Genomic DNA, 20493 nt, shown 5'->3' on the forward strand with positions numbered 1-20493 from the left:
GTGCTATGAATTTCGGAATCTCCCCCGCGGTCTCATCATCGCATTTCTTTGCCCTCTTCTACCGCATTATATATTGATCTACGGGTGGGGCATTGAGAAATGTCTCTGAGTTGAAGTCTATATTGGCTATATATTGATTGATTCCATTATCACGAACATTCTCGGAAATTGCTGTTACCGTCCTCATAAGTATTATCAATAGCAATTTTCTTGGTGCTATCAATTTCGGAATCTGCCCCGCGGTGTGATGGCATTCCTTTGCCCTCTTCTGCGGCATCATATATTGAGCTATGGGTGGGCCATTACAAGCAAATGAAATCCATATACTTGGGGATGCTGTTCAAGGGGAATCCATATACTTGAGGATGCTGTTCACGGCAAAAGGGGAACTAAATTAAATTATTTGACATTTATACTAAAAACTAATTTAAAGTATTCACTACGTTCTTGAACTATTTAACCATAGCTACGCTTCAATGTCGCTCATTGTGTTGTAGTTCGGGCATCATTTTGGTCTTCCCAACGCTTATTCGATGCCTATCGTCTCATTTTCTCCTCGTGGAATTGTCTGTTCATTTCATCGCATTCTTCCTTCCCCTTCCCTGCCTCAACGCCTCTTCTTCCTTATCGTTACTCTGGGCTGGGCCTCTCTATTCCCTTGCTGCTTAAGCTTTGACGCCTAATATCAGTATTGTCAAAATAACAATATATGTGGAACTATGGAGATACCATATCCTTTCGGTGTAGGAAATCGTGGATGCGGCGTCCCTAGCTTCCAGATCAACTGTGTGCAGAACTCAACTTCTGTGGCCGGAATTACACAATACGAGCGCTTATCCGTCCTGCTACATTACTTATTACCAGAGGTCGGGATTGTGAATTTTTGAAGAATCATAGGATTAATAATCCTATAGTGTCTTTAGAATTTGCAGACACAGGCTTCACATTGAAGGATACAGTGAACCTGACTCTATACATCTACAAATGTAAGGAACAGGATCAACTACATCTCCCGAAATGTAATGCTACTGTCTATTACTCGTACGAGAAGGGCAATTTGACTTCTAGGTGTTCTGTGGACCAACTACCAGTTTATGGGGCATTAATACAAGCAGCTTCAGTTCCGAAAGATGATAAGAGCTGTAGGTCATGTGAAGCAAGTCATGGAAAATGCGGTTACAACACTTCGGTTTCAACTGCGGCTTCGCCGTTCCTTTGCTATTGCAAGGATGGACCCCGTACAGACAAATGCCCCGGCCATGGTATGTTTTATTTTAAATTTCGGCAAACTACTTGGAATTGCGAGTATACCTAAGATGTTATGAGTTTAATCTTTGAGACTCAAGAAATGGGGTTATGATGGGTAACAGGAGGTTAAAGATTTGACATGATTTCGTATCCGCCGAATAAACACATTTCGTACCCGCTGAATAAATTTTGTTTGAGGATTTTTTTTAAATTACTCTTCACATGATTTCTCTTTTTATTATTTTATAATATCAAAGGTATTGCTAAACTTCATAAAACTTAATATTGCTGTATAGAATTTAAAAAAAAAACATTAAAATGAAGGGTTTCAATTTCTTTTTATATTTCAAAATATTAGGTCAGGCAGCAACTCCTAAAGGCAAAAATGATTCGTATGTATTATTTCATCAGGTAAGTCTTCATTATATACATGAGGGGGGAGAGACTGTTCAGTTCATCTCCCGATCAGTTCATATTACTTATTTATCTATTTACATATATTCACCCAATCACGAGGATTACGTGTCAACATTCCCCCCCTTAATCTGAAGGGATGTTGGTGAGTCCAAGCATCATTTTGAATCGTTCAAGCTTTTCTCTTCCAAGCGCTTTGGTGAACATGTCTACAATTTGCTCATTTGTGGAACAGTGACAGAGATGGATTGTTTTGGCCTCAACATGATGTCGAATCAGATGATATTTAGTATTGATGTGCTTCATTCAATCATGGAACTTTGGGTTCTTGGACAACTTTATTGCAGAGGTATTGTCAATCATGAGTGGAGTTGATTGTACTTGTTTTACTTGCAAATCTTCAAGAATTTTCCTGAGCCACACAGTTTCTTTTGTTGCTTCAGTTGCTGCCACATATTCTGTTTCTGTTGTGGAATCTGCTGGAACTGATTGTTTGCGTGATCTCTAGGAGATAGCTCCTGATCCAAGACTCATAGCATATCCTGAAGTAGATACCCCAGTGTCTTTGTCTCCATCGAAGTCCGAATCAAAGTATCCAATCAAGATGAAGTCGTCCACCTGTGTATACTTGATTCCAAAGTCTTGAGTTCCCTTCAAGTACCTTAGAACTCTTTTTGCAGCAGACCAATGTCCCTCACAAGGCTTTTGCATAAACCTGGAGAGGATTCCAACAGCAAACGAAATGTCTGGTCTCGTAGTAGTTAGGTAGTTGAGACTTCCTATAAGCTGTCTATACTTTGTTGCATCCTCAAATTTTTTTCGTTCAATAGATGTGAGCTTTAAGTTTTATTCCATTGGAGTAGTAAGAGGATTGCACTCTGTCATTCCAAACCTGTTCAATAGATCTCCAACGTATTTCTTTTGAGAAAGAAATATGGACTTCGGATGTTGGGTTACTTCAATGCCAAGATAGTAATGAACATAGCCCAAATCAGTCATTTCAAAACTTTTCCCCAATTCCTTCTTTATGGATGCAATGTAGCTTTTATTGTTCCATGTCATCAAAAGATCATCTACATATACCACAAGATATACAATTGTTTTGCCAACTTTCTTGACAAATAAAGTTGCATCATCAAGATCATAATATTTGAAATTGAGTTTCAAAAGATGCTCAGTTAATTTTTCATACCAGGCTTGTGGTGCTTGTTTGAGGCCATACAAGGACTTCACCAATTTGCATACTTTATGTTCATCTCCTTTCACAACAAATCCTTCAGGCTGGGACATAAAAACATTTTCTTTTAGATCTCCATTTAAGAAAGCAGTTTTTACATCCATTTGATGGACTTTCCAACCGTTCTGAGCTGCTAGGGCAAAGAGTTTCCGGATGGTAGCCCATTTTGCTGTGGGGGAAAAAGTCTCCTCATAATCGACCCCTTCCTTCTGTGCAAAACCTTTTGCCACAAGCCTAGCTTTGTGCTTGTCAAGTGAACCATCAGCTTTATACTTGTTCTTGTAGACCCACTTGCAGCCAATTGGTTTGGTTCCTAATGGAGGATCAACCAGCTTCCAAGTGTCGTTCTTTATGAGGGCATCATACTCCTTTTGCATTGCTTCTTTCCATTCATCATGAGAAGCAGCTTCTTTGAAGGAAGTTGGTTCAAAATCTGTAGACAAGTTCAATTCACAATCATAAGAAACATCCATATCAACAAGTGAATTAGAGTCATCCACATCACCTCCATTTTGTCGGTTTGAATTTCTAGTTCCTGTCTTTCCAACCTCATCAGGATGAACACTTTCAAGTGTCTTTGTCAGCAACTTTGGGGGACCTTTCTCAGATGGTCCAGGCTGCTCCGTTCATTGAGTTGGGACTTAATCAAGATTGAGTCTCTCAATTCTATCAATCACATCACTTAAGGCATCATCTGTTGTTGAAGTTTCATGCGGGGGAGAGTGTTCTTCAAAAGAATATTCCACATGTTAATCTAGTGTAGGAAACCCCCCTTCAAGATGTGGAATCTGATTATCAAATTCTTGAAATGATTTTGCTTTTACGAATCTATCCAAGCGATCAAGTCGCCGCTCAACAACATTGTCATTTTTGGATGATTCAAGAAAAATTACATCTCTAGATACAACAAACTTCTTATTTACTTCATCATAGAGACAGTATGCTTTGGAAGTGTTTGAATACCCCAGAAAGATACACTTACGACTTCTAGCACCAAGTTTGTTTCTATGTACCTTTGGTATCAAGGCATAACAGGTGGAACCAAAGACCCTGAGATTCTTTATCGAAGGAACATGTCCATACCACATTTCATAAGGAGTCTTGTTTCTAATAGCATTAGATGGACATCTATTATTTATATATGCAGCACATAGAACAGCATCAGCCCAAAACATTATCTTTACATTTTTGAAGAAGAGCATGGATCGTACCATATTTAAGATTGTCCTATTCATTCTTTCAGCTACACCATTCTGTTGGGGATTATAAAGCACAGTTGTTTGATGTTTGATCCCATGTTGGCGAAGATAGTTTTCAAATTCATTTGATGTGTATTCTTTTCCATTATCAGTGCGAATAGACCCAATATGAGATTGTGTATCATTTTCAATCCATTTATGAAAATTCTTGAATGTTTGAAAAGCATCAGATTTATTTTTCATTAAATAAACCCAACACATTCTGGTGTAGTCATCAATAAATGTCATGATATATTTATTTCCATTTGCAGAAGGAACAGGGATTGGACCACATAAATCTGAATGAATGAGTTCAAGTTTTCTATGTGCTCTTGAATGTGAATCATGAAAAGAGTGTTTGCTATGCTTTCCTAGGATGCAAGCATCACATTGCTTAAGTTTTCTAGGAATTGTAGGCAAACCAGCAACACCATTTTTTTTCAACAAGTGGAGACTATCATAGTTCAAATGTACAAATCTAGCATGCCATAATAAACTTGATGGAAGTGTACCTTCTTCATGATGAGAATTGTATGAGAAATGTTGTGCATGAGCAGAGGTTCCTTACAGCTTGAGAAGCCTTTCTTCTTCTATTCCCCTCATGACAAGTGAGTGGTCAAATGCTTTTCTTACCTCAAGCTTGCCATCAAACATATGAATGGAATGACCTTGCTGGCGGATGTGGACCAAGGACAACAAGTTTCTCTTGAGTTGTGGGAGATATAGAATATGATGCAGAAGAAAGTCTGAAAGACCAGGCAGTTTAAGCCTGATTGTGCCAAGCCCTGATGGCTTGATTTTTGATTGGTCTGCAAAGTATACTGCTCCATCAACATTGTCAGTAAATTCTTCAAAAAAATCTTTTCTATGAGTCATGTGGCAGGTTGCTCCTGAATCAAGCAACCAATCATTTTTCCAAGAAGCAAGTGAAGCATTAAATAAATCTTCATTTACTCCAATGTTATATTGTTCCACAACATAGTGAGCGGATTCAGGTGCTTTACCTTTATCTGTATCATCAGTTTTACCTTTCTGTTGGTTTCTTTTCTGCTCAATTTTGTCCCATGGTAGCTTGCATGTAGAGGCATCATGTGATCCATTTCTTTTGCAGCGAATGCAGTGCAAATCTGTCTTTTCTCCTTGAGAATGTCTACCCCCACTACCTCTGAAATATCTTCCTCTTCCTCTTCGACCACCTCTTCCTCTTGAAGAATCCTATGTAGGATGCTTTTCTTTATGAGCAAAGCACACAACCCCTTCAGAAGATTCCGGGGCTATCTTCTTTCCAAAAGCTTTCTCTGTTTCAGCAAACTTTTTCACAAGAGAGTAAAAGGTGATATTTTTTAGATTTCCATTTGCTTGCAATGACTCAAGATAATTGGAGTAAGTAGGATAAAGTGCCTTGAGAAAAGCTATAAGAGGAATATCTAATTCAACCTTAGTGGATTTGATATCATGCATTATAGACTTTACTTTAGATGCCAGAGCAAGAGGATCATTATTTTGCAGTTCAAGAGTGAAGAGTTTAATCACGAGTTGAACAACTTCAAGTGCAGAATGTGAATCATAGAGTTCTTTCAGTTTTTGTAAGGCTTCAAAGGCAATTGAATATGACAAAATATGGCGACTCACCTCTTCATTTACAGATGCTGCAATTAATGCATAAGCTTTGTTGTTCTTGTTTTCCCAAATGACAAGCTCTTTGTTTGAGGTAGGCTATATTGGTTCATTGTCTCCATCTCCGGAACACACTCCTTTCCACAACTCATTGAAAATGAGGGTGTGTTTTATCATCCGGGACCATTCAGGATAGTTCTCCTTGCCAGTGAAAACTATTCCCACCATGGATATGATTGAATGCATTCTATAAAAAAAATTACTTCTGTTGATAGAAAAATATATATATGCTATACCTTCCACTTCTCAAATATATATGCTATACCTTCCATATACCCATATATGTTTTTTTTTTAATACCATATAACACATCACCATAAAAAACTTAATGAATTTCATGTCACATTCACTTTTATTCCCATTCGAAATAATATATTATCACTCCATATAATATATTATTATTCTTATTATACATTAATCACGCCCTTCACACATGAACATATGTTTTCATGTAAAAAATGCATCGCACCAAACTCCATGATTTATCGCATATTCCCAATCATACTCTACGTAGGCTTACTCAATATAGGTGAGTTTCCGGCTGAGCATGTAACAAAAACAATATGGATCGCTTATGGAATATGGGGAGTTGAGGTGGAAGAAAATTGAAATGAACGGCGGTGAATGCAGCTTTTCTTTCACACTGCAGAAAGTCGCTCGCTAGAAAAAATGAAGTCCTAGATATGCACAAAATCCAAACTCTCTTCCAACCAGTCGCTTCAAAATCTTTTAAATCCACGCACGCACAATTCGCTAGCAAACCCCAAAAAAATGAACAGCACCTCAACTACGCACTCTTTTTATTTAAACATACAAATAATGCAACATGGAGTTAAAACTATCAACACACCAAACAACGGTACCATTTACACCCCATTTACATGTAGACCATGACCAACACAACCAATGCACAGTTCAATGAAGTTCATGGTCAAACGCAGAGCAATAATCAAACATTTCAATCAACGCAGGGTACGGCACAACATACCATTTACACGAAATCCTCCGAGCACACGGCTTCTGGCGTTGCAGCAGAGGAAGCATGGCAGCAGCGTTCAGGCCACTGACACCAACGTTTATGGAGCAACGCTTTGTATGCAGCGTGGCAACAACGTTCAGGCCACTGACACCAACGTTTATGGAGCAGCGCTTTGTATGCAGCGTGGCAGCAGCGTTCAGGCCATTGACACCAACGTTTATGGAGTAGCGCTTTGTATGCAGAGTGGCAGCAGCGTTCAGGCCATTGACACCAACGTTTATGGAGCAGCGCTTTGTATGCAGCGTGGCAGCAGTGTTCAGTATGCAGCGTTTATGGACAGCGTTTTGAATGGAAAACTCTTTTGAATGGAGAGCAGAGGAGCAGAGGAGCATAATAGGAAGTTACAAAGGGCATAAAAGCTAAAAAAATGGAGTTGGCTCTGATACCATGTCAAGGCAGGCAGTAACTCCTCAAGGCAAAAATGATTCGTATGTATTATTCCATCAGGTAGGTCTTCATTATATACATGAGGGAGAAACTGTTCAGTTCATCTCCCGATGACTGTTCATATTACTTATTTATCTATTTACATATATTCACCCAATCACGAGAATTAGGTGTCAACACAAAAGATGAAAGTATATAAATAATTTTCCAGAATATTAGCTTCACATGATGAAATAAAAATTAAATTTAAATTGTTAACTTTTTACCCAGAGGCACACAATACTGTTGATGATCAGAATTAAAAAATATTTATATAAAAATTGTTTTATTTATGTTAACGTTAATTATACATGTGTAAAATTTTTATTATTTATTAATTTAAAAAATTTTAAAATTAAGTAAATGTTAAGTTTTTTTAAATTAATAATTTGACAGGAGTGAAAGTCTTCCTCTTATAGATATATAGCCCATCTTTCTTCCTCTCCAAACTGAACTGGAAACAATCCACGGATGGCTTTTTCAGGGAGGATTTAGCTAGCCCTTAATTCGTAGTTTGTCGGTGTCCTGCCAACGCCTAATATATATACACTTTTCTCTCCATCATCAGTCCTTGTCCATTTCATGATATGAGGATGCGAAGAGCTATAGAAGCTCTGGTCCTCTTTTGATTTGGTCAATTTTAACTAAAAAATTTAAAAATTAAAAAATTGGACGAAAGAATCCAAACTAAGGAATTCCAAAATTAAAGAATACGGCTAAAGAAGTCTAAATTCGATTCGACTGCTAAACACAAAATTCGATTAGCAGCCATACAGCTTTATTTGCATGACTTCGCTCATTTGTCAGGGTCAGAATGATTAGGCCCATGCCGCGCAGCTAATGGAAGCACGTGATGTTTCCAAGTTTACCTTGCCTTTCCTTATGCCTTGCTTGAATAGTTCACCATCCGCGGGCACTATTTCTTACCTTCCACTAAAGATTTATTTTCAACTATAATTCGCGGGAATTGTTTTCCCGTTGTTATTAAAAATGTCTTGCTTTTGATAAATTGGGATGATTAGGGATGCGGATAAAGCTGTGTTTGGGTTCAAAAAGTCCATAGTGCACCCGCTAACCAGGCTGCTTTAATCCCACCAATTAATACACACTATTTCATCACTATTGAAATTACATCTTCTGATCTGTAACAATGTAAATATTTTAATAAAAAGTTCTTTCCCTCTTCATTTCTTTTTTTCAATGGGGGAGCGAATCTCCGCTGAACAATCACAATACATCATATATCGTCGAAGCTAGCAGATTTCATCATACAATATCGCCGAAGCGAGCAGAATACACGTAGAATACATCAACATCGGAGCACATACAGAATACATGCAGAATACATCAACATCGGAGCACATACGACATCATTGAATGAGAATGTTGCAGCAGCAACGTGCGGCACCGACAAGAATCGATCCTGGCTGGGGGGTGCGAAAGCCTACCGCCCCCACCAGCGCGTCATGCACTCACTTGCGTTTCCCTCTTCATTTCATCACTATTGAAATTACACCTTCTGATCTGTAACAATGTAAATATTTTAATAAAAAATTCTTGCCCTCTTCATTTCATCACTATTGAAACATCTTCTCATTTGTAACAAATTAAATACTTTATTAAAAAATTATTTCCCTCTTCCTTTGTTAAGATGGGGAGAATTAGTGGTTTGGCATGGAATAACAGGTAAATTTCATTTGAGGTTCAGGTTTCTCAGCTTTTTAAAAAAGGATATAATTTTGTGTATTCATGATTTTGTTTGAAAATAATTATACAACATTAGATACAAGAACAACATATCAATCCATTAATATTAACAAATGTTTCAAATTACAAAAGAAATAACATGTTAACTAGTAGCAGAAGTGATGGAAATTCTTTTGAAAATTTTAATATTTAATATATCTACTTCATATCAATTTTCCCTATATTGAAATTTAAATGTCGATCCTTTTTCCATATCAAATCGAATTCGAAATTGATAACTGCGGTTTGGATAGTCACGCAAGTTGTGGTTCTAACAATTCATAACCAAGTTCAATATTTCTTTTCCCTTGTCCCCATCGCAACTCGCAACCAGAGCTTTTCAATGATGTGTTAAATGCTCAATCCATTCATCGCTTTGGAAGACGGATATATGTCGATGTGTTTCACAATATTGTCAAATATTCATTCCTTTTGCAAAAACTATGGATCGTTGCTTTTACTCATAGTATTTGTCATGGCCGCATTGTAGGTAGGGAAACCAAACCGGCCATTGTAATAGGTAACTATGATTTTTTTCGATTGAAAACCACTATGAACTTGTAGCTTCTTTCAACTATTGTCATCGGGGTTAATGGACAAAGGTCACATTCATACCAATCTCTCCATTCCACTGCAGGTTGCATCTTCGGAGGAGTTGGGCTGACAGCAATAGTATCGTTGTTCTTAACGTCTTATGCCAAGAAGAGAAGACAGCCTCCTCATAGCTCTACTATAAAGGTAGAGAAATTCCTACAGGATTATGCTTATGAAGCACCAATGCCAACCAGATATTCACTCTTAGACCTTAAGAAGATCACGAACAATTTTGCGGAAAAGTTGGGAGAAGGAGGTTATGGGGTGGTGTAAAAGGGAAAGCTTTGGAACGGCGCTTTAATGGCAGTCAAGCTTCTTGATAGTAATATGCACAACCAAACAGAATTCATGAATGAAGTCACCACAATTGGACGAGTCCATCACATCAATTTGGTTCGGCTGTTGGGATATTGCTTCGAAAGCCATACAAGCGCGCTGGTCTATGAATACATGGTCAATGGATCTCTAGAGAAGTTTATATTTGCCAAAAGAGAGAATGGGGAAATTTTAAGGTGGGATCAATTGTATTCAATTGCTTTGGGTGTGGCTCGTGGAATTGCTTATTTACATCACGATTGCGAAAAACGCATCATACACTTCGACATCAAACCTCAAAATATATTGCTCGATGCCGACTTCACCCCTAAAGTTGCTGATTTTGGTCTAGCAAATCTGTGTGGGAAGGGAGAAGATCATATTTCGATCATGGTGCCAAGAGGGACGCCCGGATATGTTGCGCCAGAGGTGTGGTCGAGTGATATGGGTCCTGGTACTGATAAATTAGATGTCTATAGTTTCGGAATGTTGTTGCTAGAGATTGTTGGCGGCAGAAAGAATATCAATGTCCAGGTAAACCGGTCCAGTCAGTTATACTTCCCCGAGTGGGCCTTCAAGCTGATTGAGAGCGGCGAGTTGGGGATGAGATTGAGAGGTGGGGAAATAGAAGTTACAGATGAGGAGAAGGCGAGAAGACTCGCAAAAGTTGGATTGTGGTGCGTTCAGTACAACTCCAGAGATCGTCCTTGTATGATGAGGGTTGTCCAAATGTTACAAGGAAATGGAGAGCACGTTCTCAATCCTCCGTTACCTTTCAATTCCTCGGCTACACCTAAAAATCCTATGCTCTCTTCTAGTGTAAATTCTTCTTCAGTTGAATTTATATCGTAGCTTTCCATATTTGATCGTCTTTTGCAAACCAGTCTTAGCACTGTTGCGAAATCGGTCCCCGGAAAACCATGGAGAAAGTTAATGACCTCCAACAAAGTGTAGTGACAGTCCCCAAGCCATGATCTGTTTCCTGAGAACATGTAGTGAGTATGTTTGCTTCCTGAAAGCATGAAGAGCAAGCTATTTCAAAGTCTTCGCATTGTTGCGAAATTGATCCTCTCACTCTTTGCCATACTTTGTGAGAATGATTCAGTGACAACTATAGGGAATGTTGAATACCCTGACTAAGTGCAGTCACAGGCCTCGAGGTTTGATTTTTTTCCTGAGAACATGCAGTGAGTATGCTCGCTCCCTGAAAACATGCAGTGAGTATATACACCTCAGGCCCTGCATAATGTAATATTGTCTACAATCGCCTGAATACAATAATCGTTTCATAATTTTTTGTTTACAATCCCCTGAATAGAATAATCGTTTTTATAATTTGTTTCTTTGTTCTTCATCGAAGACTTTGAATGGAATTTGAATGTCATGGCCACATAAACTGTTAGTTGCACAGATGTGTAGCAAAGGAATTTACGTCTATATTCCCCCAATGGGGGCAGGAATAAATCCGTCATAGGGTTGGGGTGAGCCAAACTGTATTGTACGACTTGTTTAAGCTCAAAAACGAAGGTCATATTTCCATCGTATATTAATTTGGAGCCGTCTATCATTAAAGAAACAAAACTTTGGTGGCTTTCAAATGTACCTGATTTTTTTTTATGGAGTATCTTTTAGAAAATAGGAAAGAGTACATTGTTCACGCATAACATTATTCCACATATTTATACATTAAGCTTGACTTATTCCACATATTTATATATTAAGCTTGACTTAAGATAGATGGAATAACTCAATCGCTCAATTATTTTGTTGAGAAAATATCTTAACTACACGAATCACGAAAATTCTAATAAATTTAACAATTCGTTGGTTTATTTTATGAAATTAAAATTTATAAAAAAATAATCTACCACAAAAATTATATATATATATTTTAAATGATTGGATGATTATAATAATAATATTTTTATTTGAAAAAATGTATGAAATAAAATAAATTGTAATTATATTGCATGATTTTTTAAGAAATTTTATAAATAGTTTTAAAAAATCATGTATTTTATTAGAGATTTCCTTTATATATTAGAATAAGTTATTCATTACCCTGATGGGGTGGAGGACCTTGAATCACGAAGCGTGGGCTGGTGTGGAATATACTTGTGTGAATGATAGACAGTGAGTACAAGGGAGGTGATATGGACAACTCGCAAGTGTGGCTCATAATCTTTGAGAAGGCCACAACAAGTTTTAAAGGGTGGTGGTATGTCTGGTTTTTTTTCTTTTCTTTTAGGTTATGGGAGATAGGGAGGGTGGTGCAAACATCATGGAGTATGCACAGGTTACCAACTTGTGCATGATCACTCTCTCGAAAAACTTACTATGGGTAGTTGTTATTGGTGCTAGGGTTCTCAATGTTCCTCTAATAGTGGAATTTGTCGATTCATTTGGGACCTTGGTGATAAGGCACCCGAAGCCTCTCTTGGTGGTTGGCTCTCAAAACTGAGTGGAGTTGAAGCGCTCTTTTGGCCTGTGGTGAGCGGAAATTTGACAGTTATGGAAATGCTTTGAAGGTTACTGGTAAGGTTTCTTATTGGTTCCCCTACTTGTACTTGGTTCCTTCTGGCCCTTTCTGTGGTGGTGTGTTTCAATTGTGCTTTATATATTTGTTTTCTAGTGAATTCTGTTTGGCATGTGCGTAACAAGCCAAGACAATTTTGGCTCTGGGTTTCTGGTGGCTAGAGTTTCTTTGGGGTTTGCAGAAGTGCAAGGGTCCACTCTAGAATAGGTTGTCTCCGCTTGGGTGTGACCCTGGAGCACTTGTTAAGCGGGGGCATTTTACCTGGCTTAAGGTGGCGCTGGTGTATTTTGGTGTGACTGACGGTGCCATCCTTCAACTGGGGCTTCAAGAGGTAGAGCCTAGGTAAAAAATCATCGAGTATAATCAGTGTGGTAGCCCTAGTGTTCGGGTTGTTATGCCATGGTAGAGAGGTGAGGCTTGGAGGGTGATGGAGCCTCATGGCCCACCAAGGGGAAGAGACGATCAGGCAAGTGTGGATGAAGCCATGGGGATCGCTCGAGTAGAGCTAGGTGAATACTTGGAGCATGTCTCGGTCCAATCCCCAGGCCGTGTCGTTTATCCATTTTCTTTCGACTCCTTGACATGCAAATTCATCTTACCTTGACCACGCTTGAGGATATGCATGGACAACACCATGACAACAGGAATGAAGTGATTGAATTTCTTAATGATATGCAACAAAATCAGTGGGACATTCTTGATGGTCTAACTTCCCTACTAAGAGGCCAGAGGTGAACCAATGACAATTTAGATGATTTGGACGCACGTCTCACCCATGTTGAGTTTCATGCCCATCAAGATTTTGATCATCCTGGTCCTAGTGTTAGTAATGCACCAAATGTACCTCCAGTTTTGTGAAGTTGGTTGGTTGTCTCTTCATTTCGTGTGTTTTCTGGGTTATCTAGCTGGTTAGTTTATGGTCTTTATCTGAAGCATAGCAAATTCTCCTTAAATTATGCATTCTTATCCTTGCCAACAAATCTCGTTGGATTGAGACTTTGAGAGCAAAGGTTTTTCTTAGTATCAAATGTAATATTTTGCAGAATTAAGAGAATTGTTTTTACTAACAAAAAAAAACAGAAGTTATTCATTATTTAGTTTATGTTATAAATTTACAATTAGTTGTGTTGTGTCGAAATATTTATAAATAATTTAATAAATTTTTTGTATTTTATTAGAGATTTCCTTGGTTACTCGTTCTTTATTTTATATTATAAATTGTTTATTTTGTATTATAAATTTGAAATAAGCATACTGATTTTCGATTAATAAAATCATTATTTTATTATATAAATTAAAAATATTTTATAATTTTAATAATTATTATTTTAATTTTAAAATATAGAAGAAAAAAAATAGCAATAAAATACTTATAATAATATTTTTTCATTAATTGAAATTTATAAGAAACTTAATATTTGGAGCTAGTGTTCAAATTAGAAAAATAAATGGGGTTTAAATGTTAACATGGTCATATGTCATATGGGGTTTCAAAAAGAACAACATTAGTTATATGCGTGAAAACATTCTACTAAATACTGAACATAATTTTACAATATTCTTATAATGTGGCAATGGTACAAAAAGTTATGCCATTCTGGCATTATTGTGCCTCAACTAAGAAGCATAGTTCTTACAGTACAACATTGTATACCATCCCAAAATACAATTTCTAGTTGTACTCTTGCAAATAATTTTCCTACAATCTTACTTACTACTTTTGTTGTATACAATTCTTGCATGGAATTAACAGTTAAAATTAGAGAATTTTTGAAGAAAAAATGGGCCCGAAAAAAAATGTACAACCAAAAAAAAAACTTTATAACAACCAATAAGGTTCAAGATGATAATGTCAACCATGGGGGATTATTGGCACTTTTTGGAGTAAAAAAGTAAAAATATTAAAAAAGGAAACTATTTTTTCAACTTGTATTTCCAACTTATATCCCTATAGTTTTACCCACATTTCAAGCAGGACCATTTGTTAGATGCATAATTTAATTCCTCATCCAAAGAGTAACCATATTCCATACTTTTGGACCCTACTATGTAAAAAATGAGAAATACATGAGAAAAGTGACTTCAATCACGTCTTTTCATGTGTTTTTCATTTTTGTGAGCACTCATTTGATGCATAATTTAATTCCTCATCTAAAGAGTGCCTATGTTCCATGCTTTCGATGGACACTACTACATGAAAAATCAGAAATAAATGAAAAACATGATTGCAATCACGTTTTTGCAAGTATTTCTCATTTTTCGTGTAGCAAGGTCCATTAAAAATATACAACATGAGTACTCCTTCGATGAACAACTAAATTCTACATCCAACGAGTGCTCCCACTCAAAATTTGTGTAAAACCATCGTGAGATAAGTTGAAAATACAAGTTGAAAAAAAAAAGTTTTTTTTCTTTTTTTCCCTCTAAAATTTGATGATGTAATATAATCTTATTTTATTAGTTCCACTAAAATTTAAAAATATTCCTCGGAGACCCATTTTAGACTCCAAAATTTCTCTAATGTCTGCTTAATTGACATAACTGTTGTAGAGGTTTTCCTATATTTTGATTTCCAAAACATTTGTAGTCTGTTAAAAGAATTTCGAGTTTTTCCTTGCTCTAATTCTTTGCATTTCTATTCAAGTTCAAGCATTTTCCTCTCTTAACCTATACTAAGTTGACTATTTTCTTTATCGTAGTGATTAATCATAGCTTGAACTTCTAGTAAACCTTTAATCAAATTTGTGTCTGAAGTTGTACCGAACCTATTATGACCTATGGTATAACCTTTCCCCAACCTATCAATAATTGTTTCATGCACCTGCATGGTCTTGTAATGACTTGCACAGAAAACCTGTCATGACATGTCAAAGGTTTGTCTTAACCTATGACATACCCATTACCATATTGCGATAACACTTGTTATAATCTTGTATAACGAGTTGTAACACCTATTACAAAATGTATTGTAGTCTTGCTACAACCTATGCCCAATTTACTAGGGAGATTAATTGGCACATGTACTAGTATATTTAGTTACTAGCCAACAATAATTTTTCTACCCATTAAATCAATAATCTATCCATAATATTGTATTATTAGATATTTTAACACATAATCATATATCTTCAGTATGAAAGAATAGAGTATGCAACAAAATTTCTACTTATCTTTCAAGAGTCAATGGAATGATGACTCCACGACTATTCGAGCCCTAAACCTGAGCCACCAAGCTCCCAAAATTGCTTATGAGCTTACATAAATAGGAAGCGTCCAATTTAGCATGGGTAACTGAATGACTTAGCCTCAGTCAGTTATAGATTCCAGTCACAAGGTTCACCGACTAATAAGTCAGTTATAGAGTCCTAACTGATGACTCATTGACTCTCATCAAATTAAGTTCACGCTAGAACTCCATAGTTACCATAGCTATAAAGCAAAGTCCCAAGCTCTCAACCACCTAGGCTCTCAACTAAGATGCATCAAATCAAGTATGATTAGTTGAATAATCACACTTCTATTACTTTTAGAGTTCAAACCCATAACTCACTGCCTAATCCACTACTAAGTACTTCACTTAATTGAGGTGATCCGGGTCTTATTCCCTTAACATATACCCACATGACTCAACAAATAAACCATCACATTATTTTCATGTCTATACCAAGAATATTGTATCCTTATAATAATTATGATACTAGCGCTTATCCCTCCTGCTACATTACTTATTACCAGAGTTCAGGATTGTCAATTTTCGAAGAATCATAACATTGATAATCCTATACAGTCGTCAGAATTTGCAGACACAGTCTTCACATTAAAGGCTGCAGAGAACCTGACTCTATATGTCTACAAATGTAAGGAACAGGATCAACTACATCTCCCGTAATGTAATGCTACTGTCTATAACTCATACGAGAAGGGCAATTTGACTTCGAGGTGTTATGTGGAACAACCACTAGTTTATGGGGCATTAATAGAAGCAACTTCAGTTCCCAAAGATGATGAGAGGCGTAGCTCATGTGAAGTAAGTCATGGAATATGCGGTTACAACACTTCGGTTTCAACTGAGACTCCTATGTTCCTTTGCTATTGCAACGATGGACCCCGTACTAACAAATGCCCTTGCCATGGTATGCTTTATCTTAAATTCCAGCAAAACCTCTTGGAACCACTAGTTTAGTTAAGGTGTTATGAATCTAATGTTTGCAACCGAAGAAATCGGGTTGTTATAGGTAACACTATATGCCTCATCTTCATTCCCTTCATTTTAAATATTTTAACATTAATATCAATAGGTTTATATTCTGAAGTGAAAGCAATCTTATTAGATGTAGATATGAATACTTCCCATTATTCCTGATACATGTTACGGTTGCGTTACAGGTCCTCGAAAGAAAGCCATTATAATACTAGGTAAATTTATTATTTCTTCCTCCTATGTTTCTCCTTTTTATCGCTACCGTGAATTGGTTTCTGTTATTCTCCTAGGGGTTTGCCGATAATTGCATTGACAGATCAATCTCTTCATTCCACCGCAGGTTGCTTCATTGGAGGAGCTGCTCTTACAACGGGGCTGTTCTTGGCGTATTATCTGAACAACAAAAAACCTCCTCGTGACGACGTTTTTCCTAGAGATTTGAGTGAGCTCAAAATGGGCAATTTACCAATGTTCTCTTACGAAGAACTTCGTCAGACTACAAATTGATTCCTTTTGGAAATAATAATCCCAACCACCACAATAAACATCTCGACAGTAGCCATACATGTCAGACACTTTTGCAACCATACATGTCAGACACTTTTGCAGGTTGTGGTTGAAGACATTTTTGTAGGTTGCATCTCAGCGTGAAGATAGAAGGTCTGAAGTTAGACGCGAACCATTCAGAAACCCAACAAAGGCATTTAAATAATTTATGTACTTAGGTAAATAGATATGGGCAAGCACTAATTCAACAACCTTGCCCACACTCCAGAAACACCTGTGCGACTCTTATCACACTCAACCACAACATCAAAATTAATTTCACTCTATCATGAATTAAATGTAAAATTGTATATTGAGTTATATATGAATGTAAAAGTCATTTTGTAAGGGTTAGACTGTGTCGAGAGGTTAGAGAGTAAGAAGTAAGGAAAGAGAGAAAGTCTTTATGGAGAAAATGGTGGAGAAATTTTTGGTGGGCGCGTGAAAACAACAATTACTCTGTTTTACTGTGTGTTACTCCGCGTAAGTTTAAATCTCTGTAAAATTTTATTTTATTTTGTAAATGAGACGTAGTCTCATGTAGATGTATTTTCATGTTTAAGAAATGAATACTAAGTTTTAGTGTGTTGCTCCAAACCTATCTTGTTATTTTTGCTATGAGTATTCATTAAGTCTCTAGAATAGTTCCGAGGTGCGCGAAATCCAAGTCTGGGAAATTAGCCTCGCGGTGCGCGAAGGTAGCTCCGCGAAATCTGCTTCGCGGTGCACAAACCTAGTTTCGCGAAAGTAGCTTCGCGAAAGTTATAACTCTCTGCCTCTCCCCTCCGCGAAAACAAAAATTAAATTCACCAAATATTTCTAACATGGTATGGGAGCAGGTTAAACTCTGTTAGTGTAAAAACAAGTGTTTTTACTAATAGTAAAAATTGTTTTTGAGCGCGCATTGTTTTTAGCATATTTACCAGTAGGTAGAAAGTTTGTTTTTACGCTCAGAAATGGCAACATCAAGCACAAGTTTGACTAATCCTCAAATACCTCAGTTTAATGGAAAAAATTATGATTATTGGGCTATTACAATGAAGGCCCTGTTTTCTTCTCAAGACATTTGGGATTTGGTGGAGAATGGTTTTCAAGAACTAGCAGATGCAACAACATACAATGCCTTATCTCAACCAGAAAGAGATGTGTTAAGGGACAACAAGAAGAAGGATTCAAAAGCCCTGTTTTATATCTTTCAAGCATTTCATGAAAGTATTTTCCCAAGGGTTGCAGCAGCAACAAAGTCCAAGCAAACATGGGACATCCTCCATACAGCCTACCAAGGCATGGAAAAAGTCAAGACAACAAAGCTACAAATGTTGAGGAGAGATTTTGAAACACTTTGTATGAAATAGTCTGATAATATAGACTCATTTTTTACACATGTAAGTGGGCTGGTTACTCAAATCAGGTCTCGTGGTGAGACACTTGAGGAAAGAAGAATAGTTGAGAAAGTTTTGAGAAGTCTGCTAGCAAGGTTTGAGGCCATTGTTGTGGCCATAGAAGAGACAAAGTATCTCTCACAGTGCGCATTGGATGAGCTTAATGCATCACTAATTTCTCATGAACATACACTGAATAGAGCAGCAAGCTCCTCATTGGAGCATGCCTTCAAGACACAAGTATCATTTGGTCAAGGTCGAGGCAGAGGAAGATCATATGCTAGAGGAAGAGGAAGAAGCCCACATAGAGGTGGAAGAAGCAGCCCTTCAAGCTCAAATGGAAGAGGCAGCAATCAAAATCCAAGTCAAGGCCCAAGCCAAAATCAAGCACAAGGTCAGAGGTATGATAAATCTCAAGTTCAATGTCATTACTGTAAGAAGTATGGTCATTATGCAAATGAATGTAGAAAGAAGCAATATGATATTAGTAACAAACCAAGTGTAAATTTCACAAGAGAAAATCAAAACCATGATAGCATGTTTCTAGCTTGTAATGTAGCACAAGAAAAACAGAGTGATATATGGTATCTAGATTCAGGGTGTAGCAACCACATGTTAGGAAACATAGAAATGTTTTCTGATCTAGATGAAAGTGTGAAATCTGAAGTGACATTAGGGACTAATAGCAAAGTCTCTGTCATGGGAAAATGAAGAGTTAATATCCTAACAAAGAAGGGGGAGAAGAAGTACATCTCTGATGTTTACTTTGTTCCCTGTCTGAAACATAATCTCATTATCGTTGGATAGCTCATGCAAAAAGGCTACAATGTCTTCTTCAAAAAATGATGTGTGCACAATTTTGGATAGGCCTCCAAGCAGATAGTTGATTGCAAAAGTTCAGATGACAGAGAATAGAATGTTTCCCTTGAAAATAATATCATATTTGTAGAAAGAAGGTGCACAAGCACAATTATCTATGAACTCACAAGAAAATGAAAGAAAAGGGGCAGTTGTCACACAAGTAAACTTTCAAGCAGAGGTAAAAGATGAAAACTAGTTATGGCACTTGAGATTTGGACATCTCAACTTTGGAGGTTTGAATTTGCTGCATAGGAAAGGCATGGTGAAGGGTTTACCACTCATAGAAAAACCAGACAGCATATGTGAAGGATGTATCTTGGGCAAGCAACATAGAGAGACATTTCCAGCAGGAAAGTCAGTGAGGGCAAAGGCACCTTTGGAGATTGTCCACTCAGATTTATGTGGACCAATGCAGACACCATCAATTGGTGGTAGTCACTATGTACTGACCTTCATAGATGACTACACAAGGAAGACATGGGTCTTTCTCCTAAAACAGAAAAGTGAAGTGTTTGAGTGCTTTCGCCAATACAAGGCTCTTGTTGAAAAGCAAAGCGGACATTTCATCAAAGTCCTTAGGACAGACAAAGGTGGAGAATACATCTCAAATGACTTCCTTCGATTTTGCAAGGAACATGGAATTCATAAGCAATTTACAACAAGATATACACCGCAGCAAAATGGTGTGGCAGAAAGGAAGAATAGGACCATTATGGAGATGGCAAGGAGTATGTTGAAGGTAAAGCATTTGCCAAATGACTATTGGGCTGAAGCTGTCGCGTGTGCAGCATATATCTTGAATAGATGTCCAACCAAAAGCATCCAAAACATTGTTCCCGAAGAGGCATGGAGTGGAAGAAAGCATAGTGTCACTCACATGAGAGTTTTTGGATGTGTGGCTTATGCACATGTCCCAGATGAGTTGAGAAAAAAGTTGGACAGCAAGGGGGAGAAATGCATATTTGTTGGATACAATGATAAATCGAAGGCATACAAACTCTACAATCCATTAACCAGGAAGGTCATAATCAAC

General features: G+C 37.2%; 1 protein-coding gene across 1 annotated transcript in view; it reads left to right on the plus strand.

Annotated features, from left to right (window-relative positions):
• Nucleotides 1–290: 290 nt before the first annotated feature.
• Nucleotides 291–20493, plus strand: part of LOC149175692 (rust resistance kinase Lr10-like) — a 164158-nt gene continuing 143955 nt past the window's right edge. The window contains exons 1-2 of the mRNA XM_089421205.1: nucleotides 291–377; nucleotides 773–1262. Coding sequence (XP_089277331.1) covers nucleotides 291–377; nucleotides 773–1262 — 577 coding nt within the window. The remainder of the gene's footprint in view (nucleotides 378–772; nucleotides 1263–20493) is intronic.

The sequence above is a fragment of the Pinus tabuliformis genome, chromosome 4_1 (assembly GCF_031772625.1).
Source record: "Pinus tabuliformis cultivar Carrire ecotype Pingquan chromosome 4_1, CPIR1, whole genome shotgun sequence".
Taxonomy (NCBI): Eukaryota; Viridiplantae; Streptophyta; class Pinopsida; order Pinales; family Pinaceae; genus Pinus; species Pinus tabuliformis.